At 39.9% G+C, this 27335-nt stretch overlaps 2 protein-coding genes and 1 long non-coding RNA gene across 5 annotated transcripts; 2 read left to right on the top strand and 1 right to left on the bottom strand.

Annotated features, from left to right (window-relative positions):
* Window positions 1–27: 27 nt before the first annotated feature.
* On the top strand, window positions 28–19454 carry CPSF3 (cleavage and polyadenylation specific factor 3). Its single transcript, XM_083858486.1, has 18 exons — window positions 28–126; window positions 593–656; window positions 1055–1152; window positions 2103–2231; window positions 2989–3166; window positions 4736–4825; window positions 5810–5960; window positions 8210–8385; window positions 8980–9138; window positions 9868–10014; window positions 10985–11137; window positions 11554–11662; window positions 12390–12488; window positions 13548–13642; window positions 14190–14277; window positions 16295–16364; window positions 16941–17037; window positions 19029–19454. Exons 1-18 carry the CDS (start codon window positions 56–58, stop codon window positions 19128–19130), a joined length of 2076 nt encoding a protein of 691 aa, XP_083714612.1. The 5' UTR covers window positions 28–55; the 3' UTR covers window positions 19131–19454.
* A 792-nt stretch (window positions 19455–20246) lies between these two features.
* Window positions 20247–26904, top strand: IAH1 (isoamyl acetate hydrolyzing esterase 1 (putative)). Of its 3 annotated transcripts, none has more exons than XM_083858487.1 (7): window positions 20247–20359; window positions 21444–21496; window positions 21945–22093; window positions 22926–23087; window positions 24778–24896; window positions 25242–25327; window positions 25589–26904. In XM_083858487.1, the coding sequence occupies exons 1-7, from the start codon at window positions 20285–20287 to the stop codon at window positions 26052–26054; spliced, it is 1110 nt and encodes a 369-aa protein (XP_083714613.1). In that variant the 5' UTR covers window positions 20247–20284; the 3' UTR covers window positions 26055–26904. The 3 variants fall into 3 exon arrangements, 2 of the variants coding, with proteins under 2 accessions (XP_083714613.1, XP_083714614.1); XR_014589741.1 differs by having other exon boundaries at window positions 20248–20359; window positions 25238–25327; window positions 25589–25700; XM_083858488.1 differs by lacking the exon at window positions 25242–25327 and having other exon boundaries at window positions 20248–20359; window positions 25589–25931.
* Window positions 20472–21433, bottom strand: LOC310907921. The gene is made up of 3 exons (XR_014589742.1): window positions 21175–21433; window positions 20824–20915; window positions 20472–20524 (listed from the first exon to the last, which is right to left on the bottom strand). It is a non-coding gene; the product is annotated as an uncharacterized lncRNA (long non-coding RNA).
* Window positions 26905–27335: the final 431 nt, after the last annotated feature.

A 27335-nucleotide genomic window follows, 5' to 3' on the forward strand; every position in this document is an offset into this window, starting at 1 on the left:
AGGCGCGGCGGGAGGGGAAGGGGAAGGCGGAAGGGGAAGGGGAAGCGGCGGGGCGATGGCGGCCAAGCGCAAGGCCGAGGCGCTGATCCCGGCCGAGGAGAGCGACCAGCTGCTCATCCGGCCCCTGTGAGCGCCCGGGGAGCCGCGGGGGCCGGGCGGGGCCGCTGGGAGCCGCTCCTTTCCCCGGGAAGGGGCCGCTGCCGGCCCGGGGTGCCCCTGGCAGCGCCACAAGCCACAGGCTTGTTTTGGGCACAGCGTGGAGATGCTGCCCGGGCTCATTCGGCACGATTTGTTACTTAGGTGCACTTTAACTATACCTGTCAATAGTCTGAGACTCGAGTGCTCAGTAAAAAACAAAAGAGGCCAAAATAATTTCCTCAGACAGATTGTTTTTATTTCTGCTGCGTTACGTAGGGCCTCATTTCCTCTGCGATAAGTCCAGCTGTTCAGATGCTTTGGGTAGCCGAGCGTAAAAGGGCCGTGCAGTTGTTATTTCTGCACGGAAAAGCAATCCCGGTAAAGACACCCAGTGTAGTTACATCTGTGCGGTGTGGGTTGTTTCAGTCCTCATGACTCTGATATCCTTTTGCAGAGGTGCTGGCCAAGAAGTAGGAAGGTCATGCATCATTCTGGAGTTTAAAGGAAGAAAAATAATGGTAATTATTGTATGGATATATTTGTATGCCTTCCCAGTGTGGTACTTCAGATCACTGAAATGATCTGGAATGCTGCAGGTTAAATTCAGCCTCTGCACTGAAGTCAGACACGGTGCTAGAAAAAGCACATTGTGTAGCATTCTGGAGCAGTATGACATGTATCATCACAGAGGCTGTGCTGTAAAATAAAACCATATCCCCATAGAGAATGTATGTGCTTCCAACCCAAAACGTTCTGCTTGAAATCCAATGCTAAAAGTAATGTTTGATGAGGAAAAAGCTTTTTTTGTGTGTGATGCTAAAAGTTACCAGTCACTAATAACGACACCATAGACCAGGATGGAAGAGGGTTTTTTTATATGTTCTGTTAGAAGGTTTAACTTTCTTTCATTTTCCAGCTTGACTGTGGAATCCATCCTGGGCTGGAAGGAATGGATGCTCTTCCTTACATTGATTTGATAGATCCAGCTGAGATTGATCTCCTCCTCATTAGTCAGTAAGTGGCACCTAAAAGCACAAATAACTTGAGGTGATGGTCTGAGCTGTGTTCACTTGTAGGTTATTAAGAGAAGTTGAAAATAGGTGTTATTTAGATGGTATGGAAAAATTCTAGTTTCCAGATTTAAAAAAAAAAACGTTTGAAGGATCTCCTTTTAGAATTAAAGACTGAATATTGAGGATGCTCATTCACTTTTGACATTACACCTCTTCTCTGAGCTCACTCTGATTTCTGGCTTTTATAACCTGTGTAACATAATTGTGATAGCTCCTGGAATGAGTTTTCTACACAAAGACTGCAGAACAGTATTGGTTGTGTTCTTTGCTCAATTGGCTTTGAATTGAAAAGGTTCTTGGAGATTTACACAAGCTTTGAATGTGGTTTAAATATTGCTTAGTGGCTGAGAGACAAGGAGAGCCATTTCTAAATTAGGTAATCAGTAATAAACAGCTCTCCATAAAATCCTGAGGTTTTGTGGTATGTGTTTGTTCTACCTTACTTCAAAAGTAGTTTCTTAAGACAGGTCAAACAAGTGTGAACAAAGAATTTAATTTTCAGAAAAGGTGCTTTATTCTGTAGCATGCAATATGCAACACTAGGATCGTGTTTTTAGCTTTCTTGTAGCTTTAGTGTTTAGTGTTCTGTTCCTGTTCTTTTTCTCCCTCTAAATTTATATGAAATTAAAAAAGAAGATAATTCTAATACTATACGTGTAAAACCTTGGCAATTAATGGAGAATTTCCTGTGTTAGTTTTACCTTTTCTTGGTTGTGTTTTTAGTCACTAGTCTGCAGAACACAGACCAGCACAGTTAACAACAAGGTTGAAAATTCTGTTTCTGGGTTTTCATGATACTTTGTTAGTCCAGGGAAGTAGTGAATTATAGATATTATATATTAGTGATGTGTAATGTTAATATATTAATTGGATTTGTGTGTCTATTTTAAGCTTCCATTTAGATCACTGTGGGGCTTTGCCATGGTTTTTACAGAAAACGAGTTTTAAGGGAAGGACGTTTATGACTCATGCCACAAAAGCTATTTACAGATGGCTTCTTTCAGACTATGTTAAAGTCAGGTAAGCCAACCTGTAGGGTATCTCTTCCTGAATTATTTCACCTAAATATCCAATGGGAAACTGAAGGCAAAGCTGCCAGAAGTAGCTGGATGAACCTGGATGTTGTCATAAGTAGCAACATGACCTACAATATATAAGTAATGATTCGTCTTACTACCTCATGGATAGTTTGTAGTGAATTTTAAGCTCCTAAAGATACAATTCACTCTTCAGGACAAGGATAGATTAAATATTAAATATACAAAGAGTGCCCTGTTACTTACATGTTGGGGTTTTTTTCTCTTCTATATTTTTGTTTTCTTGTGTTTCATGCCTTGACACATTATTTACATGTGACTGCAATGGTCCTGAGCATATCTCAACTCAGATGTTTTGAGCTTGAATCAGAAACCTGATGAACAGTCCTCTTTTAATTTGTTTCTTCTGGGCTGGTAGGAGAAGCATGGATTCATGTGGTTTTTGAAGACGGGTAAAAGCTAAGTTGCAGATCTCTGTCCAGCACTGGGAATCTTATTGGTACTTTTTGAGAAATGCAGAGCAGATTTTTAACTGCAAAGACTGTTGTAGCATGGCCTTTCAAAAGAAAGATACTTTAACTCTCCTTAGGTGAGCTACATTGGAGTAGCTGGACTTGATTTCTAACATAGGAGATGTGGTGTTGCTGAATGGAAATCTGACTGTCAGTGGGGAAAACCCGGGGAGTGTTTTTTCCAGCTGTTCAGATGAGCTGATGTTCAGCCATTTCCCTTCTATCCAGTAACATCTCAGCAGATGACATGCTCTACACAGAAACAGACCTTGAGGAAAGCATGGACAAGATTGAGACCATCAACTTCCATGAAGTGAAAGAGGTGGCAGGAATCAAATTCTGGTGCTACCACGCAGGCCACGTTCTGGGAGCCGCCATGTTTATGATTGAAATAGCTGGTGTGAAGGTATTTTCTCTTTATTAAAAGTTGAAATCAAGCCTGAGTACTAATGTAGTGCTGTTGTTATCTCTTATGCCCCACCACTGTGGCTGGAGCTGTCCAGTAGACTTGGACTCAGGTCAAGGGGAGAGGCCTTGGCTTAGGACATGTATTTTCTCACTGATTAAAACTGGCAAGTGACACAGGTCAGGTAAGATGTGGGGATTGTATGGGAGTCTGAGACATGACTCAGACTTGGAACCACTGAACATGTAATTTCCCTTGCTGGTCTGAAGCAAGTGGTAGCTGAGGCAGTTGTGTGGATGCTGCATTTTAGTAAAATCTGAGAACAGATGTTTGTTTTTGTGATTCTCATTTACATCTCTGCCCGTCTCAAATGCTTTGTCAATGTATGTGAGTTACATTTTTTCATAACACTCCTATGCTAAAGTACCTAAAGAAATAAGATTATTATTAATTTTAGGTATGGAGGGATTAAGTAAATCATATAATCACAGGCAGCACTGTTCCAAAACCAGATATTTGAAGCATATCTCATGAATTTGAGTTCTGCAGGATAATCACTGTCCACGCAAAGTTTCACACAGCCCTGAAGAGGGAAGAGAGAACATGGATCTGAGGCTTGCTGCCCTTTGTTCATGATTTATAATGATTGAGAATTATAAGAGTTTTAACTTTAAAAAAATCCTAGAAATAGAACTGAGTTTACAATGATTACAATAAATTTAGATCTCTTAGTGTTTCTTTTTTGGGTTTTTTTTTCTGATTGAGGCATGACAAAGATTTCCCTCTTACTATGTATGACTCAAATAGACTGGGTTTTAATATCATTACTTTCATTAATTCCTTGTGATAGTAGTTTACCTGGCAGACCAGGTGTCTCCTGTCACTGACTGTATGTTATTTATTATTCACATTTTCGTTAGTGGAAATACTATTAAATAATGTCAGTTTTGGAACCATCAGTCTGAATGCAGAGAATTGCATTCCACTCCGCAGTTAAGAATCCATTAAAAATAAATAACCATTAAAAATTACTTTTTGGTGTAATGGGGAACATGATTATTCCATTTGGAAAATCAATTAGATTACAGGGGTTTTTTTAATATCAGAAAATATTTAAAGAATTTTTAATAAATAATTTTATTGGATTATTCATTATATTTGCATTCTGGTATGTTAATGCAGTTTGATCGTAGATTTACTTCCACTTAAGAGTTGCTGAATTTTATGTTTCATGTATTTTTACTTCTCTGTGGTCAGTGCAAATTTGCAGAAGGCTGAAAATGGCACCTTGGTATCTGAAATGAAAAATAAGAGCTTAATAATTGTGTACCTAGTTTTGCTGGAATTACGGTACTGCTTGAAAAACTTTTACTATTGAGGTTTAAGTACTTGTATTGTAGTTCTGTTGACCTAATATTGTAAGTGCTGCTGACATAAGAAGAGTCTTATTTAAAGTACAGCTGACCTTTTTATCAAAAATTCATTAAAATCATCTCTGCACAGCTTTTTAAAGGCTGCTGACTGGTAGAACCTGTAACCAGAGGACCTGCTTCTCTTTGTCTCCAACAGCTGTTATATACAGGTGATTTCTCAAGGCAGGAAGACAGACACCTGATGGCAGCTGAGATTCCCAATATTAAACCTGATATTCTTATAATTGTAAGTTTTGCAAAATTATTTTTCTGTTAGTAATTAATTACGGATTAGGGGATGACTTAATTAAAGCAAAAACAGAATGACAAATGCAGTAGAGATTTAGGGGTAGTGATTTGTGTAAAATATCCAAAAGACTTGGGTGTTCAGAACTCTGACATTGCTTCCCATTGTATAGAAAAGTCTAATTATAATTTTATAATTCTTTTGATGAAGCTCCTTAAGGCTCTGGGCAAACCTTTCTGAGATGGAGTTTTATTAGATTTCATCTTGTGTTTACCAACCCAAATTTAACCAGATGTCTCTTTTAGTAGATCCTAACCTGCTTCCAGATATGTTAAGAGTTTGTCCTTGGTGGAGGTGCCCTGAGTGCTGTTTCGTATTTTTGTTTTGTTTTCTGAGTGAAATTATTTTAATCTGAATCCGTGTTTGGAAAATAGCAGCTCAAGGGAAACTTTATAAATAACAGTTTTAACTGGAAACAAACACTGAGAACTTTAAAAATTATTTCATTTACTTCTAGCTGTTCTCTGTAACTGATAATCTAATTTTAAGTCACATCAAAATGTTGTATCTTGTGTAATTCCTATATTTTAAGTCTGGTGTTAAACCATGGCACATTTGCCATTATGGATCCTGTCAGTGTGATCATGAAAGCACAGGCAGCATTTCCAGTTAGGAAAATAGGTGTGTTAAATTTGAAGCCTCTTAAAAGAAGCATTGAAATTAATTGCTCTAACTTCTTAGTGCTAGCAGGATCTGTCTGTCTAAATTGCTTGGAGGGATTTGGGAGAGGGGAAGTTTTGGTTATTTGCCTTGGTGGGGTGGTTTTGGGAACTTGGGGGTGGTTTTGACTTTTCCCTCTCTGACCTCTCTCCCTCCTCTCCCCAACATGTTGACACCAGAGTGTTTATCTGCATTTTTGTTGGATTCAGGGAAGATCAGGAATTGTGTGTCAGCCCTTTCACTGCTCTGTTTCTCCATTTGCAGGAATCCACATATGGCACCCACATCCATGAGAAGAGGGAGGAGCGGGAGGCGCGATTCTGCAACACCGTCCACGACATCGTGAACCGAGGGGGCCGAGGGCTCATCCCTGTGTTTGCCCTGGGGCGAGCTCAGGAACTGCTCCTGATCTTAGGTATGACCTCCCCAGCTCCTCTCAGTGGAAGGGCACATAAAGAGACTGAGAAGGCTTTCAGATATTGTAATTCCTTGAACAACCCTTCAACCATTTCACAGTGTGTTATTTACCTGATAATTTAATATATAAAGCATGTTTGTTCAAATGCAGAAAGTCCAGTAAACCAACCAGCAGTTCTGCCTTGTGAAGTAGGATGGGAGACCAAGAAAAGGAGGAGATGATGGTGTGGTAATTGTGCTTGGCTGTTGAATCAGGATTTCACCAATTAGAGACAATTATTACAAATAGAAAAATAACCAGTTACAACAACAACTGCTTTACTTAAACTGCACTCCTAAAAAAGGGGTATATTTTCTTCTGAAATTCTACTATTTTTATGCTTTAATTGGCAAAGCTGCATGCAAAACTCTTTATAGGAAAAGCTTATAAGCCCACAGAAGACACTTCTAACACTTCAGAAGTCCTAATAATAATGAAAAGTAAATTAGGCTTTTGAACAAAAAGGAGTGAAAATTACCCATGAACATAACAAGGTACTTCACATAAAATATATAGATGGTTGTTACCAGCTACTTCAGAAAAAACAGTTTTTAAGGAAATTATTCTCAAGCCTCCTCACTTCCTTTTAGCACATTGATTTTGTATTATGTTACGTGATTTTTTCACTAGTCTTTCTGCTCATTCAGAGGCTGGCAAGATCAAAAGATAACTATCTCAAGCTTAAAATGCATATATTTAGGGTGTTGAATATTAAGTGTTCCCTAAACTACTTGAAATTTTTCTCACTTTTCATTTCAGTTTAGCTCAGTATCAGAAAGTAGTTTGTTTTCCAAATGTCCTACTAGTCTATTCAAATGTTAACAAGAAATTCAGATCTAGACATGGGGTAGTATTTGATGTTGTAGAATTATTTACTACTTCTCACTGATTGAGAGAGGTTTTTTAATTTATAGAGAACATAAAAACTGAAGATTTTCAACCTTGTGTAGCCATTAGGTTGTAATTTGTTTGTCTCTCTTTGCTGTGTGTAGATATTAAAGTGAGTTTCTAAAGATCAGCTTGAAAATATATCTAGGAAAGCTAGACATGCAATTGGATGCCTAATTAGGTAGAAAATACAATTGCATCTCACATGCTTACACAGTTGAGCCTTCAGGCTTTTGTGTTTATTTCTCTTCTTTCTGTAACTGCATGACAAGAATAAAGTACTGTGTTATGGTGTAGAAAATTATGATGATGAATTCAGTTTGTGGCTGGTTATCTTCTACAAGCTGTTTCCACCTTACACCTGAGCTTATTAAGGTAGCCATGGCACTGAGCCTCTCTGAAATTATGTGAGAAGCTTTGCCAGCAAATTAGAAATGTTAGGTAAAAGCACATTGTAATGTCATTGTAAATGCACAAATACAGCCAAAAGAGTGTACCTCTATTTTTGGACTAAGGTGCCTCAATTGTGCAACATAAATATCTTTCAGACTAGTAGAACTGTATCCAAATGGGAAGATGGATAAGTTACATTTGTACAGCTGCATTCAGATTTCTTCTTTGTGTTTAGGAAAGGCCATGGCTACTGTCATCAATGATAAAATAAGTTGTGGTTAATGGAGGCTCTTTCCTTGTTTTTGTTCCAGTTTGGCTTGCAAAATATAACTGTTGGTGCTATACAGAAAGCCAGGCCTGATAATTGAGTGATTCCTTCTCACCTTGAATTCCATGGATTTGTTTTACAGAATGTTCAGATAGTAAATTCTCACAAACAAACCTGTGTAAATGTCCCTGGCTCTTAGATGTATAATTAATGTTTGACAGGGACATTTTAGCTTTATTAAGAGGTGTAATAAAACTTCTGTTGTCATAAATGTAGACTTATTGCAGTGTAGTATCACATATACTTTTAATACCTTGTAGCTGAAAGTGGTGATTGCTTGAAATTTGACCTGCCAAAAGGATCTGAAATTCATCTTTGTCATGTTTGTTTGTTTGTATGTACTGGTTCTAGTTGGTGACTGTTTTAGAAAAGCAGATGAAAGCGAAGAGCTGTGATGGTGATTTTCTGTGCTAAAAAGCCCAGATAAATCTGATTTACGAGAATTATTAATGTTTCTGAGAAGCACACACTTTATAAATAATCCTGCAGATGGAATTTTGTATTTTGTTGTTTGGTGGCTGGGTTTTTTGTTTGTTTGTTTGTTTGTTTGTTTATGTTTATTTTTATTATTATTATTTTGTTTGTTTCGGGTTTTTAGATGAATACTGGCAGAATCACCCTGAACTCCATGACATCCCCATATACTATGCCTCCTCCTTGGCAAAGAAATGTATGGCAGTTTATCAGACATATGTCAATGCCATGAATGACAAAATCCGCAAGCAAATTAACATCAACAATCCTTTTGTTTTCAAGCATATCAGTAATCTGAAGGTAAGCTTGAGTTTCTTACAAAAAGGCAATTGTGACAGAAGAGTTTGTATTTGCTGAATAGGCTGCATGTTTATTATCCTGATATCACAGAATATTCTGAGTTGGAAGGGACCCATAGGGATCATGGAGTCCAACTCTGAAGTGAATGGCCCCTCCATGGATTGAACCCACAACCTTGGTGTGTTTTTAGCACCATGCTCTATAATCAGCTGAACCAGTCAATATCCTTAGTATCCTAATAGATTGATTAGGTCCAGGTTTGTATCTGGGTTATCTGCTGTCCCAGTGCTTAGAGGGCTGTTTGAGGGAAGCTTATCCCCCAACATTTTCTCTCCTATAGATCCCTGTGCTTGCAGCTTACTCCTTGTGGAAATCAGTAAAAGGAATTTTCCTGCCAAGGGCACTTTCTGTGAGGATGGGATATAATCTGTGAACACAGATTATATTATATATTATTATATTATTATATATTATATGTATTATATATAATATAATATATTATATTATATTATTGTATGTTGTTAAGGGGTGCAGCTGGGCTGTCCTTCGTTTAAGTGAGTTGTTGTAGCTGATATTCCCACTGTGTCTTTCTAGAGTATGGATCACTTTGATGACATTGGCCCGAGTGTTGTGATGGCTTCTCCAGGTATGATGCAGAGTGGCTTATCCAGGGAGTTGTTTGAGAGCTGGTGCACAGATAAGAGAAATGGAGTCATTATTGCAGGGTACTGTGTTGAAGGAACTCTTGCTAAGGTGAGTTGCTAATGCACCACAAGTGCTCACATTAGGTTCTAAAAGAATTGGTCAGTAGCAAGTGTCTTTTTTTGATTTACTGAGGTTGTTGGGTATGTGTGAGTACAAAGTCAAAACTGATTGCTTTTGGTTAATACTAATGAAAACTGCAGAAAATTTGCATACTGTCCTTTCCAGTGATGTTATATAGAATAATGTTTTCTAGGGGCAGTTATCTTGCCATGAGAAAGAATGCTTGGTACTTTAGACCTCTTCACTGCTTAAATTTTCAAGAAGGTAGCCCTAATCCTAATTTAGAGAAGTTGATATCAAGTCTAGCACTAGTTATATGTCAGAGACCAGACGGCCTTGTGTGCCTTGTGCCACTGTCCATCTGTAGGGAATGAAATCCTTCCAAATTCCAGCAGCTAAAGACAACCACAGCATCTAATTTTGCCTTTAGAGACGGAAATCATACACTTGTTACTGTTTTGATACAAGTTAGAGAGATTTATCTGGAAGAAGGATGAGCCCTCAGATGTGCTGAGGATGCACAAGATGAAATGGTGTGTGTTGTACCTGTGTTTTTCATGTGTGAATCTGTGTTCTGGGAAATCTGAGAGATTTTGTTCACCACTTGACATTTAATGTGGCTACCACTATTATTTAATTGATTTTTGAAATGTAAAGCAAATATGGTGCCTGTAGGAGGGTTTACTTTTTTTAATTAAGGTGCTTTTTATTTTCTAGCACATCATGTCTGAACCTGAAGAGATCACAACCATGTCAGGGCAAAAACTCCCACTGAAGATGTCTGTGGATTACATTTCTTTCTCTGCTCACACAGATTATCAACAAACTAGTGAATTTATCCGGGCCCTGAAACCACCACATGTGGTCAGTATCCATGCTGCCCATTTCTCCTGAGTGGGATTCATCAAACCAGCTCACAGCCTTGAGTCAAGGCAGGGACTGGTGTTCAGCAGTAGCCAGCATCCCTGTGCTTTGACTAATTAAAGATGGAAATTTTAATCATTTTTTGTCAGGTTATCTTAGCAAAGTAAAAACGAACTTGTTCTTAAGTGTCTGCATGTGGTATCCCTGGGGATGACTTTCCAGACAATGGTGTAGGCCATAATCTGTTTCAGCAGTGTTCTGAGCAAGTAAGATGCAGTATGGGATGAAGTTAAATTGGGGATGCTGGTATTGGAATAATTCACTGGAATTGGCCCTGAAATAAATAAGAAAATATTGACTGAAGGTATGTGCAGACAGCAAAAGACAAAGGCAGTGCTTGGAGGGAAAAGCATGAGCAAATAATGGGACGAAGATGGTATGACCAGAATGTGAAAATGAGGACCAGGATCTGAAACTGATGGTGAACAGTGTGCAGGCACAGATAGGAAAGAAAAAAATCATCACAGAAGAGAATTACCTTGGCAAAGAAAATGGTGAATGTGAAGTATCCTCTCTGAATTGCATCTCTATTATGTTTATATCTACACACAAACACAAAAATATAAAGCTAACTGACTTCTGTTGAACTTAAATTAATACTTCCCTTTCATAATACAACAATATATTTGTGTGTGAAAACTTAAGTAAGATCTCTGTAATGCACTCATGCTTGGTAGCATGGATTTTTCAGCTACTACTCAGGATTGTGAAATCCCACCCTTTAAATAATGCAGGTAATTCACAGACACAGAACTGGAACTGAGCTCATGTTTCCTACACTGTGACCTCATGGAATTGCATTTTTATAAAGATGAGCTAGAATATGGCAGCTTTCTTGGATAATTTGCTTACTAAAATGTCTGGTTGGACAAATAATTTCTGCTAAAAGGAAAACTGTCTTCTTTTCTAGATTTTAGTTCATGGTGAGCAGAATGAAATGGCCAGATTGAAAGCAGCATTGATACGGGAGTATGAGGATAATGATGAAGTTCACATAGAAGTTCATAATCCGAGGAATACTGAAGCTGTGACATTAAACTTCAGAGGAGAAAAACTTGCCAAGGTATGAAATCAGTGTTTTCTTATATGTAGGACAGAATTTTCTTCTGGTGTAAAAACTACATGTTATCTTCCTAGTCTCTATTTTTAATTGATTTCAAATTACATGTTTTCCAGGGTCTCAAAGTATATGAACGTTTTGTGTTCAGTTGCATTTGGGTTTTGGTTCAGGGGGTTTTATTTTAAGGTTGGGGTTTTTTTGTTGTTGTTTTCGGGGTTTTCCTTGGTTCTTTACTCTTACAAACCTTTCTTGTGTTATGTCTCAGAAAGCTTTAGGTTAGTCTGACCTTCTTTTGTTTTCAGAGTTAATTTTACTCTGATTTTTCTGAGAGAACCATATTTCATCTCTGTAATTACTTGAAGCTGTGAATGCTTCAGATTGCCTTGTTGCACTGTGTGTTTTTTTTTTTTTCTCTCTAGGTGATGGGATCTTTAGCAGATAAGAAACCAGAGCAAGGACAGAGAATTTCTGGAATCTTAGTTAAAAGAAATTTTAACTATCACATCCTTTCTCCATGTGACCTCTCCAGTAAGTACAGACAGTGATGTGATCAATGGGTAATTGAAACTTACTGTGTCATTAAAATACTTATAATTCTGGGGGGTTTTCCTGCAGTTTTGTGTTTCAAAAGCAATTAGTGAACATGTTTGCCATAAGTTTTGAACTATTGTAGTAAGACAAAAGGCATTTAACTTGTTCACTCAGATTTAGAGATCTTTTCTTTCTCTAACAGAAAACAATCAAAATTCCATTTCCCTTCTGGTTACTTAAAACCTTTTCCTCTGCAAGAATATGCATAAAACATTCCAGTGAGAACCAAAAAACACCTCAATCAATAGTCCTACCATTTTCTAAAATGTCATTAGCTTTTAGTGTAAAAAGCTACAGAACACAGAAAATATATGTGTAGTCCTCCTATGCTTTTTATTACTCAGGGAATTGATCTATTTTCAGAATAGAAGAGGAATTAAATCTAAATTCAGAAGAGCTTGGGGGAAAGCAGTTCTGCTGCCCTAGTTCATTGTTTGTCTCTACTAGGCAGGATAATAAAATAAGCTGGTTTCCTAACCACAAATACATTATTTATCTTATTATTTATCTTAGATGTTCCACCTTCCTCTTTATAAATTGCCCTTTTTAGCCTTCTTGTCTTCAATGTATCAATGCCATTAATTATCTATAATGGCAATTCTGTTTATTAGGAAGTCAATTCAGAGGGCTGTTATTTAACATGTCTTTTTTCCCATGTTTTCAGATTACACAGACTTGGCCATGAGCACAGTGACACAGACACAAGCCATCCCCTACACGGGCCCTTTCAATCTGCTTTGTTACCAGCTGCAGAAACTCACAGGTGTGTACTTGGGAGGACATGGTCATGGTTTATACTGGCCAGCTTTTAAAACAACTTCCAGTCTTCAGAGGTCTTCTGAGTGGAGATTTCTTTGTATTTTACAGCTTTCATCAGGCTATGCAGCTTCTGTCAGATCTAGTTCATGAGTGTGACACAGCTTTGGGGGGGATTCTCCTGTATTCATATTGCAAAGTGAAGAGCATTTAGCAATATAGAGCATAGGTTGATTTCTGTTTCTGTCAGCCCCCAAAGTGAATGCTCTGCTCACTCTGATGGAAACTTTATTAATTGGTCTTGTATCTCTAGCCCCAGATGGAATGGCTGATGCCATCCAGTTAATCAAACCAAAAGCTCTGCCCTCCTTTGTGACAGACAGCCTCTTCTGTGCCTCCTCACAGAGATACGAATTGGCTTTTCCTGGATGAAAAGCCCTTTAAGCCTGACACAGGGATGATCCCCTGTGCCTCTCTCTGGCTTTCTCAAGTGTTAGGGGCAGCTCCTGTCCTAGGTACACACACCTTGCAGATTCCTTTCCCAGATTTAAAGCTCAGATTTTTTTTTTTTTTAATTCCGTAGCATCAGAATCTAATTCTATAGAACACCTATAGTCAGTTGAGCTTCAGGTCTCAACCTGAGTGCGACCAAGTACACAAGTGCTGTTTGTTTAAGCTCTATGATTTTATGTGAGCAATGGGTTATCCTTTAAGGAGGTAGGAGCTGGTTGCTTCTGCAAATGGAACAGAATTAACTAAATTTCTCATGTGTTTTCTTTTTTGTTGGTGTACTCAGTGTACTAAGCTAGTCAAATATGAAAATTCAAACCAAGTAAAATGGCTGATATTAATTAATAAAAAAACCTCAAACAATCCAGAACAAAGAAAATAATATTGTCAAGTAAGGTAAGAGAGTATGGACTTCCATTTTGTGAGCTGCTTTGAGCAGTTGTGATAACAGACAACCCTTCTTATTCTTAAACTGACCTATTTTCTTATGCAAATAAAGTTAGTTTTGCTGCCAGTATAATTTCATTATTGCTAACCATTTGTTGTCACTTCTTAGGTGATGTAGAAGAAATAGAAATCCAACAAAAACCAGCCCTGAAGGTTTTCAAAAATATTACTGTGATCCAGGAACCAGGCATGGTAGTCCTTGAGGTGGGCATTGGTGAGGGAGAAAGAAGTATTTTGTTCTCCAATAATGCCATAGAGATGCCATGCAGAATTCAATATTTTAAGGAGTTTTCTGTTGTATGACAAGTAGAGCAAAGGCTAGAACAAAGTTCCCCTTGAGCTGTCCTGTGTGGATGTGTGTTACTTTATTTATCCAGTGCCAGTTGAGGTTTTCTTGCTCTATCTCACGAGTATAATGGCAGATTTGATGCCCTTTTTTTCATTTGGCAGATAATAATTGGAAATAACATCAAATGGTGTTCATTCCTCCCCCAAAGAGTTGTGGTAATTAATTATTTGTAAACGTGCTCACAAACATTGAAAAGCCTGACTTTTTCCTGGGAAGTTACTGGAGTACACCCAGTTAAAAGTAGTTAATAATTTGGTGTGAAATGCATGACAGTCAGTTGAATCTAGAATTCAGAGAAAAGCAAAAAGGAGCATGCATTTATAATGTTATTAATATTATATTGTCTTTATCCTGCATTATTCACTCAGTCCAAATCATGAATTTATTTTTTTTGTCTTCTAGTGGGTGGCAAATCCTGCTAATGATATGTATGCAGACACTGTGACAACAGTGATACTGGAAGTTCAGTCAAATCCCAAAATACAGAAAGGTATGTTTAGTGTATGTTTATTTAACTTAGGCATTTCTTCCTCTTTTTACATCAAGCTTAGAGAAAAATAATGCCTTCCAATAGATTGCAATCCCCTTGCTGTATTTCCTTGCCTTATGGAACTTACTAGGGAGTAAAATTTGCTATTTGAAAGCAGAATTACAGGTTGGTCTTCATTGTTTGTGACATGTTCATTTGTTGGAACTTTTTCTTACATGGCAACCAGTAACTGACTGTGGAAAACATGGCCTTTATTTAAAATAAGTTTTAAATCTTATACAAAAAAAAAATCTAAAATTATTAAGCTTTGTATGGCTCAACCCAGGCCATTTTATGATTCTATATGGACAAATAGGTGTTTATTTTCACTGGATTATCCCTCTTGTCTTTTCATTATATATTTTAACAATTGTGTATAATAGAAGTCGATGTTCCGTAGGTGTTTAGTCCCATACCTGACTCAACACATTTGTTACAAATCCTTTCACCTGAGTTTATAAATTCCTAGAACCGTTCTCACTTTGTATGGGGGGGGGGGAGAAAAGATTTTCTGGTCACCTTGACCCAAACAAATTCAGAGTGTAATTTTCTGATCATGGTTGTGATAATTTTCAGTATATGTAAGCCCTTCTGGCCATGTCCTCATGTTCTGCCCTATGAAATGAAGCAAAAATAGAAATTTTGGTTTTGAATGATACTTTGACCTCCTTTTTTTTCCCTTTCTTTATACAGATGGAGAAAACCCTTTTGCTATTTTGCCAAATATTTTTTATTTCTTATTGTAATATCTGCCTTAGCCTGATTTTTCCATAGTCTACACTTTCTCTGTATGATTTGTTAGTGACAGTATCTAAATTCTCCACTCTCCACCACCCTGAAATTAATTCTTTGTATTTTTATGTGCCTTTTAGCATTATCTCCCATGTTGTTTTATGCTGATCTCAGGTGTGGCTTCTTTCAGGATTTTTTTTTGTTCTTGCTTGGGGTAAAAACATGCAAAAGAGTTCTTGCAGTTGTATATTTTAGGGTATGTTCACAGGATCAAAAGAGATCAAATTTAAAGTATCTTAAGTTATTGTTCCTTAGCTGACCATGTTGTTTGCCTCAGGCACATGGTCAGCTTTATTCCCAGGAGAAAATTATATCTTGCTTAGTATGTTCAGTTACTGCATCCTATCTAAGGAATGGTAAATTTTAATATACTCATTCAGTTTTTTTCTTATTAAGATATAAGCTCAGTCACTTGCAGTTGTAAAGTTTTTCAAAAATTTTCTCAGAAACTTACTACCACTGTGTTCTGAATTCTTCAGCTGATTTAGAAGTACCAAAAACCAGTTTTTCAAAAGACTTAAAGTTTTTGTCAGTGAAAAAGGTAGCAATTTTCACAGCTACCCATTCCTACAGACTTTTTACTCTTTAACAATCAAATACTTAAATAATTATGTTCAAAGGAAAATCACTTGTTTTACACTACCTTTTAATTTTGAAACCAGGTCTAAAAAAATCCTGTTATTTTTATTTCAAATTCTCTATGCTGAAATATATTCCAGGAATGCCTATGCTTATTACTCCTGCTCACATTCAGTATAAAATAAAACTGTCCCATTTTATTTTATTTTCTTCATGCTCCCAGCCTCCATGATGTGGTATTTTCGTGTAATAAGAGAAAATGGAGGGATTATAAACAACTGATGAAAGTAGATTACTTTCTCTATTAAGTAAAGGACATGTGAGATGTAATGAGTGTTAACAATAAACAGGAGAAGTAAAAAGTCAGAATGTGAATTGCGGAATTTTTTATTTGAAAATAAACATACAGGAATATATAATGGAAGTGTATGCATTTCCTTGACTCTCATTTTTTTAAAATACATTTTTTAATAAATTGTTTAAGCATACATCTTTTATTTAGTTTTTGGATTGTTATTCCGGAAAGCCAGTTTGTGATTAGCATTGATCAGTTAGCCATTTTCACTCCCAGTAAATGTCTGTAAAAGTGATTTTTTTTTCTTTTCAGCTGCAGTAAGTAAGATTTCCAAAAAAATAGATATGGATGTATATAGGAAGAGAATGGAGATCATGCTTCAGTAAGTTGGTATATATTTTTCTAAAGGAAAATGAGCAATGTTAATCATGTAAATAGAACAGTCTTAGTATAAGAGGGTTTAAAGATAGTTATGTAAAAATACTTAATGCAAATTTACTTCAGTCTAATTTCTGTGAAGGCCAGGAATTAAGTAAAGAAAGAGGTACAGTAAAAAGTTCTCAGCCCCACTAAAATTTTGAATTCAGTTATATCTTCCAGAAGCAGATTTTTAAGTTGTTTTGAAAAATTATGCTACAAGTGGTTAATAAAAACAACTTTGTATCACATCTCTTTTAAAGCTTAGCCTGATGTGTATCCTGTAGTTTGTGTAGAAATCTTTCCTCTTTTGAAAGGAAATGAATCCCTCCATTTATTTATGATGATATTATTTTGGTAGAATACTTACTGTTATTTGATACCCACTGTCAGAATTTAATTCCATAATTTTAATTACATTGGAGTGAGTTAAATAATTGTTGCTGAAAGGTGGTGCTCACCTGACAGAGTGACCCCAGGGTCAATAGAAAAACCTGTTTGCTGTTTGGCCACACATTACACTCATGGCTCTTTGCCTTAGGGATATGTTTGGAGAGGACTGTGTGAGCTCCAAAGATGACTCCGTGCTGTGCATCACAGTGGATGGAAAGACTGCCAACATCTCCCTGGACACTCGGGTATGTAAAGCAAAGCACCTTGGTGTGGGCTGTGCTCAGCAGCCTCCTGTCCAGCACACAGGGCTGCCCACACTGCCATGGACTCACTTGCCAAGGAAATGCACTTGGTGTCAAAACAGAGAGCATTCTTAATTTAAAAATGCTGGCAATGTTTATGCCACAAATGGACTACATTTGGGAAAAACCCCAGTATTTTTCAGCAGCTCAGTTAAATAAAAAAATGAATAAACAAAGATTGTAGAAGAGAAAGTGAGTTAACCCACAAAATTTTTAAATGCTTTTAAAGCATGGCTCTGGTCTGAATAATTGAACAGCTACAGGATAGGAATGTTGTTAATAATTTTTTATCACCTTGATCCTTTTGGAGCTAAATTGAAAGCCTGAAATACTCACGAAAAGAAATACTTTATTAATTTACTAGCTTGGTTAGAATTGGATGCCATGCAGAAGGGTGCTTTAAGAAGCCATCACACCTAGTTATTTGAATAAAGTTAAACTGTAAAGAATGGTTAAAGCCATGTCCTTTATGTTCTTAAGCATTTTAATATATTGACTTTCTGTCATTGTTAATAACATAATAGACATAGCTTGTGTATTGCCACTATTCATAGTAATAACATAATGTAAATTCATTCTATGGAGTAGCTCTCACATGCTCTAGTTAAGGGGTCACAACAAATGTTCTACAAACATCTACTGTTCTACAAACCCAGAAAAAAAGGTTGGCCTCTGCCAAAAATTTGTTACCTATTGAAACAAAACAAATGAATGTTAATTACCTTAAAAGAATAGTTAGTTACAGTGGTTAACACACAACTTGTGCCATCTCTTTTCAATTCTTTAATAAACATTGCTACATTTTAGTTTGTACATGGTACAGAAAAATACAGGACTGGTGAAAAAACTCTTGAAATAAAGAAAAAAGTTAAGTAGACTGGAAAAGAATGCATACTGCTTAATCAAGAAGTTTGATTTCCTTTTTGTAATATGTCATTATTGTTAAAAGATTTGTGTACTGACAGAAACCCCAATGGCAGTTCAGTTACAACAGGGTGTATCTGTGCAGTCTGTGTTGGCAATGGCAAGCTTGTGCCATTGGGAACTAGATTTTACAAGGCAGATCTTTTGTCCTTCTTTACATGCATATGTGTCTTATAAAACATTATTGGCTTTAAAATAAAAAGCTGTTGAGTGTAGATCTGATTGGCAGGACAGGTGGAATCCTGTTTTCCACGTTATCTCAGTGCTCTCATAGTTAACACAATTTGAACAACATTGCTAAATAACATGAAATGCATGTTTGCTGTTTAAAGTCCCATTTTTCCTCCCTCAAACCTTTATGGTTGGAAAGAGTTACTTCATGAGAAGATTAAGAGGTTAATACTTAATTAAAGGAGATATAGTCTTAGAGTCTAGAAAGGCCACAGGACCAAGAACAGTATTACTACTCAAATGCTGCCCTTTATTCTGAGGTAGAACAGTCAGGAATGTAAATCAAGTTTCATGTTTGGGGTGGGCATCTTTCTCTAGGAAAATTTGTTTTAGTAAAAAATTAATGTATTTGGATTATTTTTGTGTAAATGTCATCATGTGTGTGGGACCATCAGTGTGGTGCCTGTACCTCTATGACTGCATGTGTTTTGCAATGTTAACCTAATACAGTGTGAGTGAATTCACAGGTAAAACGAAATCTCCAGGAAGTGAATCTTATGTGATTTTGGTTTTGAATTAAATGTGATCCACTAAACTTAATGCATTTTACAAAGCAGTTTTGGGCATAAAACTTGAATTTAAGCTTCTTGTTTCTCAGCAGGACTTGCTTAAGTCTTCTCTCAACTCCTCTTCATGCTTGTAGGTGGCTGAAAAATACACAGTGCTGCTCTTGATAATTTCCATGGCTACTTTTTCCTTTACCCTTATGAGCATTCTTTGTGTGCTGAAAGGGAGCATGATGTTCCAGTTGCTGTAACATCCTTCTCTTTCTGTTCCAGACAGTTGACTGTGAGCCAGGAAGTGAAGATGATGAATCCCTTCGTGAAATGGTGGAACTGGCAGCACAGAGGCTTTATGATGCCCTCAGCCCTGTATACTGACCTCTGTAGATAACCTAGGATGACTAAAAAAAAAAATCTTTTAAATTTTCAGTTTATTTGGGCTATTTTTTATGAGTAAATATTTTTTTCCTGAGTAGGTCAAAGGTTTCAAGTCTGTGAATGTGAAAGTGCTGAGTTATTTCACATAATGGATCAGCAGCCTCGTAACAACTGTATTTGTGCATATAGATGCAATTAAATCAGGCAAAGTGTGCATATGTTCTCTTATGTGCACATGCAAGAAATAATTCTTAACCTGTGACAGAATTACAAAGATTAAATGGAGTTTTGTATTTTTGAATATTAAAGCCATTTGGAGGATAATTTGGATGTATTGAGTTTGCATATATAATTTTGTTCCTGTTGAGGGAGTGATCGGTGGCACACTTGTGTCTACTTGAAGTCAAAGGAGTCTTGAACACAATTAAAAATGGGAACGTGTGGGGTTAGATGGAGCTTTAAAACTCTGCATGCTGGCGTTGCCATTAACTGGACCAGAGGTACAGCACCAAGTGGAGAGCAGTGGGTGCTTATGGCCTGTGCAGCCTCGTCTGCCCCTGTCGGTGACTCCATCTGTCCCACTCCAGCCCTGGACACGGGACACGAGGATCAGGAACTGCACGACACAGAGAATTCCAAATGCAGGGTGACTGAGGCTCTGAGGTAGCTGCAGCTGCTGCCAAACAGGGTCATGCTGAGAAAGGGCCACAGAACCTGAGTTTTCTACACAAGAACTGTCCTGTACACGCTTCTTTCCTCCTTTGTCGGCTGATTAAAAGGGCACCTGATGATCCTCATAGGAGGAGTAATATTAGCAGAGTTAGTGTATGAGCAGTAGTAGCAAAATTAGTGACATTTTCCTCCCCAAATTGTGTCGTTAGTAAGGTAAACAGTCTGAAGTCTTTTAAATTAGGTAACTGCATTTTCCTAAGAAGGAAGTCTCTCTTTGAAACAGAAAAAACCCATAAAAGCGCGCGTTCCTTTCCAAGCGCCTCCAGCCCGCCCCGGGGCCGCGCCCTCCCCGCGCCGCTGAGCCTTTCACAGGGGCGATGAAGATGGAGAGGGGCTGAGCCCGATCCCGATCCCGATCCCGATCCCGGTGTGCGGCCGGGCTCTCCCCGTCCCGCCCCGTTCCCGGATGTCCGGCCGCGGCCATGGCGCTGGGGGAGGCCCGCGGGCGGCTCCTGCGCTGGCCCCGCGTCGTGCTCTTCGGGGACTCCATCACTGAGGTAGCGCCCGCAGTTCCCGTGTGGAGCTCCCGGCTCCTCGCCCCGGGGCCGGCGGCGGCTGGGCTGGTCCGGGCGGCGGGACAGGGACGGGCCGCGGGGCTGTGCCGTGAGTTCGCGCCTGGCGGGCTCCGTGGATTCGGAGCCTTTCGCAAACCCGTGGGGCCGCTGTGTCGGAGGGGTGAAGGTGAAGGTGTATTTGGGACGCTCCGGTGTCAGGGGCGTTTTCCATGCGGGCCCGGCGCTGCCCGCGGGAATCCCGCTGTGCCCTCCTGGGGATCCCGGCCCCGTGCCCGGCTCTCCAGCCCCGTGCCCGGCTCTCCAGCCCCGTGCCCGGCCCTCCAGCCCCGTGCCCGGCCCTCCAGCCCCGTGTCCGGCCCCCCAGCCCCGTGTCCGGCCCTCCAGCCCCGTGCCCGGCCCTCCAGCCCCCCCAGCCCCGTGCCCGGCCCTCCATTGCCGTGACTGACCGGGCCCGTGAAGGGCTCTGAGGCCGCTCCAGCCCCTGAGCACGTTGGTTCGGGGCCCTGCCCTCGGCTGTGTGCGGGGTCACGGAGCTGCTCTGATGGAAAAGAGCAGAGACCAGGTTTCCCTTAGTGCGAGATGGGTGTCTGAGCCCACTCACTGCAGAAGGGCAGCAGAGGAGGGTGCAGCAGTGGGAATGAGGAGAAGGAATTAGTTTTTCCACATCTGGAGGAGGAAGGTATCAAATCACACTCTGAAGCAGAATGAGGAGAGGGTTTTTAGAGGTTCTCACCAGAATGACAGGATCATAGAAATAAAGTAGAAAAATGCTACAAACAGAGATAGCAAACCCTCACAAAATGGAACCACAGTCTGGCAGCAGTCGGTTGGGTTTTGCAGGGAGCACGGGGTCTGTCCCTGCAGAGGTGCCAGCTGTGCACCACCCCAGGTGCCAGTGGTGTCCCCGGGTACAGCCAGGACTGTGTCACCTCAGAGCGACAGGGCAGCAGCAGCAGTGCCAGGGGCCAGGCACAAAGGCTTTTGGGGTGGGAAGGTGCCAGTGGTGGGGCTGGGCTCTGGGAAGCAAGTTCTTCCAGGAGGATCTAACCATTTTCCTTGTTTTCAGTACTCCTTCCAGGAGAATGGCTGGGGGGCATACCTTGCTGAGAGACTGGTCAGGTAAGAGCTTAGATTTCACAAGTAATTTATAGCTTGCAGAAACTCATGCAGCTTTTCTAAATGAAGACCAACAGCAGTTAATATTTAATACATGATTATTTATTGACATTTATTTATTTAGTGAAGTGGAACTGCCTTCTGGGCAGCATGCCCAGGACTGGTGGAAATACTCATTGGGTGTTTCCACTCAAGGCTTAAGTGGAAATTACTTCTTAGTGATTGTCAGGATTGTTGTTCTGGTTCCATAGTGAAAGTAACAGGTAAATACTACATGTGCAGCCTCTGTGTGCACTTTCAAAGCATGATCCCATTGAAAAGTCCTGTGACATCTTGTTTTTCCTGAGAGGGACAGAGGCAGATGGTCGGATAGAATGGTTCAAAGCTTCCCAAGCTTTGTTTTGGTGGACACAGGTGAGATACTCTTTTTGATGTATGTCTCTTGTTTCAGAAAATGTGATGTTGTGAACCGTGGGATCTCGGGGTATAACACCAGGTGGGCTAAATTGGTTCTTCCAAGACTGATCACTGAAAGTACTAGTGCTGACAGTATTGCTGCAGTTACCATTTTCTTTGGAGCTAATGACAGTGCTTTGAAAGGTAGGTTGGCTTGCTTTCATTATTTCCTGTGACCTGTTCTCTTAAAATGATTTTACAGTTTAGTAGAATAAGCAAAACATTTCACAGGCTTTTCCTGCTACTTCTCCAGGAACTGATTATTCTCTTTTCATTTACACACAGGTTTGTTTTCAGTCATGTCATTTGTATTTAAACCCTGCAGTGCCTTCCATTTCTCTCTCTATCACCAAGTTTTAATACTAGAGAAATAAATTTCAGAGTGCTCAAGACTTAGTTGTGTAGCAGTTGCCTAAAATTGGAGTTGGGCATCCAGGTGTTTTTTCTGTCTTTAAGGGAGACTGATGAGTGCTCAGCAGATGGGCTGAGGAAAGGAGGGAAGGTAGCATTTGGATTCTCTTTCACATGAGCAGAGCAGGAGGCAGAGTCTAATCAAAATTATAACATAAGTGCATGAAGGACTGACTCCATGTCTGTTGGACTTTCCAAAACTTTCTTTGCATCCAAGAATACTGGAAATCTCAGGTTTTGATTCAGGCCAGATTTGAGGTGATTATGTTCTGATACTAAGATATGAAGCTGTAAATGAAAGCATAGTAAAAAAGCCCGACTGTTGAGTTTGTTTGGTTTTTTCCCTGTGCCTTATTTGCCTGTTGGAAATGCTGTCTTTAAACTCTTGATTTGTCTGCTTTGGGTATTCTGAGGGACAGAATTTTTCTGCCACACCTCCACGGTTGAGGGGAACTGCACTCTGGAAATGAGAGTCTGTGGCCAAACTGTGTGAAAGTCCCCTTATGCTGTGTGGGAAACCTGCAGGGAGCTCAGCCCCCTGATGCCTGTGCTCCACCCCTGACAGAGCTGAACCCTAAGCAGCACGTTCCCCTGGAAGAGTACACCGCCAACCTGAAGGGCATGGTGCAGTACCTGAAGTCAGTGGACGTTACTGCCGACAGGATTATTCTGATAACACCACCACCTCTTCACGAATCAGCTTGGGAAAAGGAATGTATTGCCAAAGGTAAAGGAATGATGAGGATGGGTGGAGTTTCTGCATTTTACCAGTGGAGTGTAGGTGACAGATCCCAGGTTGTCAGGTGATTTCCTTGTGTGTGTGCCATATTGCAGTCCTGTTCTCTGGGGCGTTGGAAAAGGGCTGCTGTTTCACTCAACAGCTTTGGGATAAGCTCATGGAGTAACTTCCAAGTAATTACAAACATCATTTCTAAAGTGTTGATTGATCTGTTAATGCACAGAACTGAGAGAAGTGGCTGCCCTTCAAGAACATGGGGTTTATCAACATGTCCTAGCAGATTCCATCATGTCCCAGCAGCTTCCAGAATAATAAAAATAATGGAAGAAATGTTGGCATTGTGGGCCTTAGGAAATTTTTTACTTGGTACAGCTGATTTTGCATCTGTTTGGATAAACAGTAATACCCCAGACAGGTTTATTTTAAAGTTAAAAAAAACAATACCAGAGAATATCACTAAGGATGATAATAAAAGTGCCTGAAAAAGAAGAAAAAGGTAGTTAAATGATTTCCCATTATGTTGTTTAAGCTGGCTCTAAAATTAGAGACATAATAGCACCACTTACTTTGTGTTACTGAGCTGGTGGAAATTGCCATAATCCTGCTGACTCCAGCAGTGACAGTTTATACCTCCTGGGAGCATGTTCTCTTTTCTATTGGGACACCTTGTCCAGTTCTTGCACATTTATAAAAAACTTTGGAGTTAGGTCAGGTAAACACAGAGCTGGTACCTTTGTGGTACAGTTTTCTATGATTTAGGTGGTGTTGCTTATCTGAGTCATGTTTTCAATCAAAGTAGTAAAACTTCAAAGATGACCTTAAGTTTAAACTGCATTAAATTAGACAACATTATTGTATGATTTTGCATTAGGAGGCTTTGATGTGATGTCACATGAACACACCTCAAATGCTGCTTATCTGGCTCCCAGCTATCAAGGAGCACTTGTAACTCCCTTTTAAAACTGTCCTTTTTATGGGGTAGGGGTGGAGGAAACTTGAATTTACAGCATTGAATCTGCCAGCATCTGTCTAAAAGAGAGTACTGTCTAGGGATGGAACAAAAGACAGGGTGATCTCAGACCATGGACCACAAATGAACTATTGTGGGCACAAAAAGCAGCAATATCAGACCGCCTGCCCTCCAGTATCAAGGAGAAATTCTCTCCCTGTTTTTAGTTTTGTCAGATAGATATCAGAGCAAAGGAGAGATGGGAAGCAGGAGGATGGTGATGTTCACAGGAGCATTTATCCAGGTGTGAAAAGCAGCAATAGGGCTACTGCAAGGAGCAGTTGGATGTGGAATTGGACAAAAGCAGAAGGCAACTTGTAAATAGATTCCATTTACTTAATTCTGTTTTACCTGCCTTAGCAGGTGTATGAAGAGTTTTAAATCTAAGCACTGCTTTCACTTGAAGCTTGCCCAAAGTCTGCTTGTTGCTGTTGCTTCTCTCTCAACCTGATGCATTTCTTCAAAAGAGACATTTTTAAGTGACTCAGAACCAAAAGGTGCCCTGAAAAAGACGAACACAAGCTGTAGCTTGCAGCCACTTCCATTGCTGTGATTTGGATTTATTTGTGATTGGTTGTGTCTGCTGGCCTGATACACGTGGTGTGTGCCCAGAAGGCTGCAGTGGCGCTGGGTCAGCGGCGGTTGCTGATGCTGTCCCTGTTCCCGTAGGTGACAAACTGAACCGCTGCAATGCCACCACTGGGCAGTACGCCCAGGCCTGCGTGCAGGTGGCCCGGGAATGCGGCACCGACGTGCTCGACCTCTGGACCCTGATGCAGAAGAATCAGGTACGATGGAAATCGGAAATATTTGAAACTGTCACAAATTGTGAAATTGCATCATTTAGCATGGAGGAGCCAGTGGTGCTGCATTATCACTGAAATGATACAAAATGGGTCCAAACTACACTTTCGGGAAGGAAAAAAATAATCCAGAGTGCTTCATAGTTGGCAATGAGAAATAAAGCTTTATACAACCTGACCATGGTACTTGGTTAGCAAATATCCCCTGAGTACATTTTATCTAAATAGCCTTTTCCTTGGACTTGAGTCAGGGAATAGTTTAGGTTGTAAGGGGCCTCTGGAGGTTTCTTGTCCAATCCACTGTGCAGTGTTGGACTAATTTCAAGTCAGATCTGGCTGCAGAAGGGTATTGCTGATGCTTCTGACCAAATGCCTGAACTCATCCATGGGAGACTGCAGACTTTTCCTGTGAGCAGGTAACTCAAGTTTGCACCCTGAACCTTCTCTCTCCCCTGCCCTCCCCACTGCAGTGGACTATTGACTTTTCATCGCGTCACTTAATCCCATGGTCTTTTACTGATGAGTAACAGTGATTTTGGCCATCAGAATATTCTCTTAATATTTTAACATAAACTTAAAAATAAAACCGGTTTAGCAGCTGGCTTTGAAGAATTACTAAAGACCATCTCTTTGCAGATAGTAAATACACTAATACATGGTTTTAACCTCCCTTGTAGGATTTTTCTTCCTATTTGTCGGATGGTCTTCATCTATCAACAAAAGGCAACAGCTTTCTGGCAGCTCAGCTTTGGTCACGCCTGGAAAACAAACTGTCTGCTCTTCCATCACTGCTTCCCTACTGGCGTGACGTGGACCACACGAACCCCGAGGCCAGTCTTCTGTGACATCCCTGCAGGGAGGAGCTGGGGCAGCCACGCCAGGCAGAGCCAGCCCCTTATCCAGATGGGTGCTGCAAACTGTGTCCTCAGGGAACATGGCACTGGGGGGGCCCCAGCAATGCTCTTCTGTCCCCTTCCCTTGGTCTGTGGGAGAATAAAGGTGAGACCACTTGGGGTGTGTCCTGGGGTGGTTTTTCTTCATGCTGCTGTTGCCAGGATAGCTGTGGGGATGAGTAGCTCTTTCCTGGGACTGCTCTGTGGCCAAGGGATAGAGGCTGCCATGAGCAGTTCTTGGCTTTGCTGAGCTCTGGGAATTGCACTATGATTAATACCATCTACTTGCTTTAAACACAGAGGAGCTCATAAGAGGCAGTAGTGTGGAGTTTGTCAAGAGCCATTACTGTCAGTCCATATTAATTTATTTGGATGAAGTACAGCAGGAACAGCAGTTTCCTAAGTTTTACTTTGGCTTTGGTAGTGATAGAGAGTAATTTAGAACAGGGCTTTTAAAATTTAACTTACTCTGGCACCAGCAGTAGCCTCTTTATACTCAGCTCTTCTGTATAGGCACAGGTTTCAGACCAGTGCATATTTTTGGGCAGTATAAAACTGGTGATACACAAGCTTGGAGAAACTACTAGAAAAGGTCTGCATCTCTGCTAACAAAGCTGCACCGTATGTCATCTGCCACCAACTTAAGAAGACCTTTCCAGTGAGTTATTAAAATAATTTTACAACTCATGTAACGTGTAAGTGCTACAGACTGTGCAGGTTTTGCCCAAGAGAACACAAACTACAAAATTGCCTTTACAAACCTAAAAAGCCATTGCCTGCAACCTAGATGAAATTGAACAAGTATTGAAAAAAATGGTTTGGGAAGTGATTGTCTAGCAAGGCAGATGGCAGCAAAAATGAGGATACAGCTAACCGTGCATAAAAATCAAATAGTGTCTCAGTGCAAATATAACCCCCCATAATTTTGAGCTGTTAACAGTTACATTGACATGGAACAGGTGCCCTTATTATGTAGGGGGTGAGAGAATTATGAGAGGCTCTCATGCTGTCTTGTACTGTTAGTGCCATTAGACTGCCTTTGCTTCATTAAATAATTAAGACAAGCTGGTCAGGACCTGTCATCTACTGTGTAACAGTGTTATAAATATTTATACATCAAACTCACTTCTGCTCTGGCTCCAGGCACATGACAAATAACTACTTAGGCTCCAGTTTATGAGTATTAAACTGGACTATTGTTTCTGTAATGAATACTTACAGTAAAGACTGGCTGAACAGCAAAAGGGGTTCCCAGGGGGAAGCTGTGGATCTTCCTGCCTTAGGTGCTATGAACAAACCATGCAAGTACTGCTTTCAGTTTCTGGAGCACAGCTCAGGCAGGAGTTGGATTCAGTCATTTCCAAGGTCTGCTCCAAATCCCCATTTTCATGCTCCCAAGCACCTGCCACTGTGTGGTTTTCACGTGGTACATAAAGACCTCTGTGCTGAGACCATGTACTTACTCACAGATTTGGTACCTGGACAGGCATTTGAGCACACCCCCATCCCTTAGGCATTAATGTCACCATCT

The sequence above is a fragment of the Zosterops lateralis genome (assembly GCF_965231275.1).
Source record: "Zosterops lateralis genome assembly, chromosome: 3".
Lineage (NCBI taxonomy): Eukaryota > Metazoa > Chordata > Aves > Passeriformes > Zosteropidae > Zosterops > Zosterops lateralis.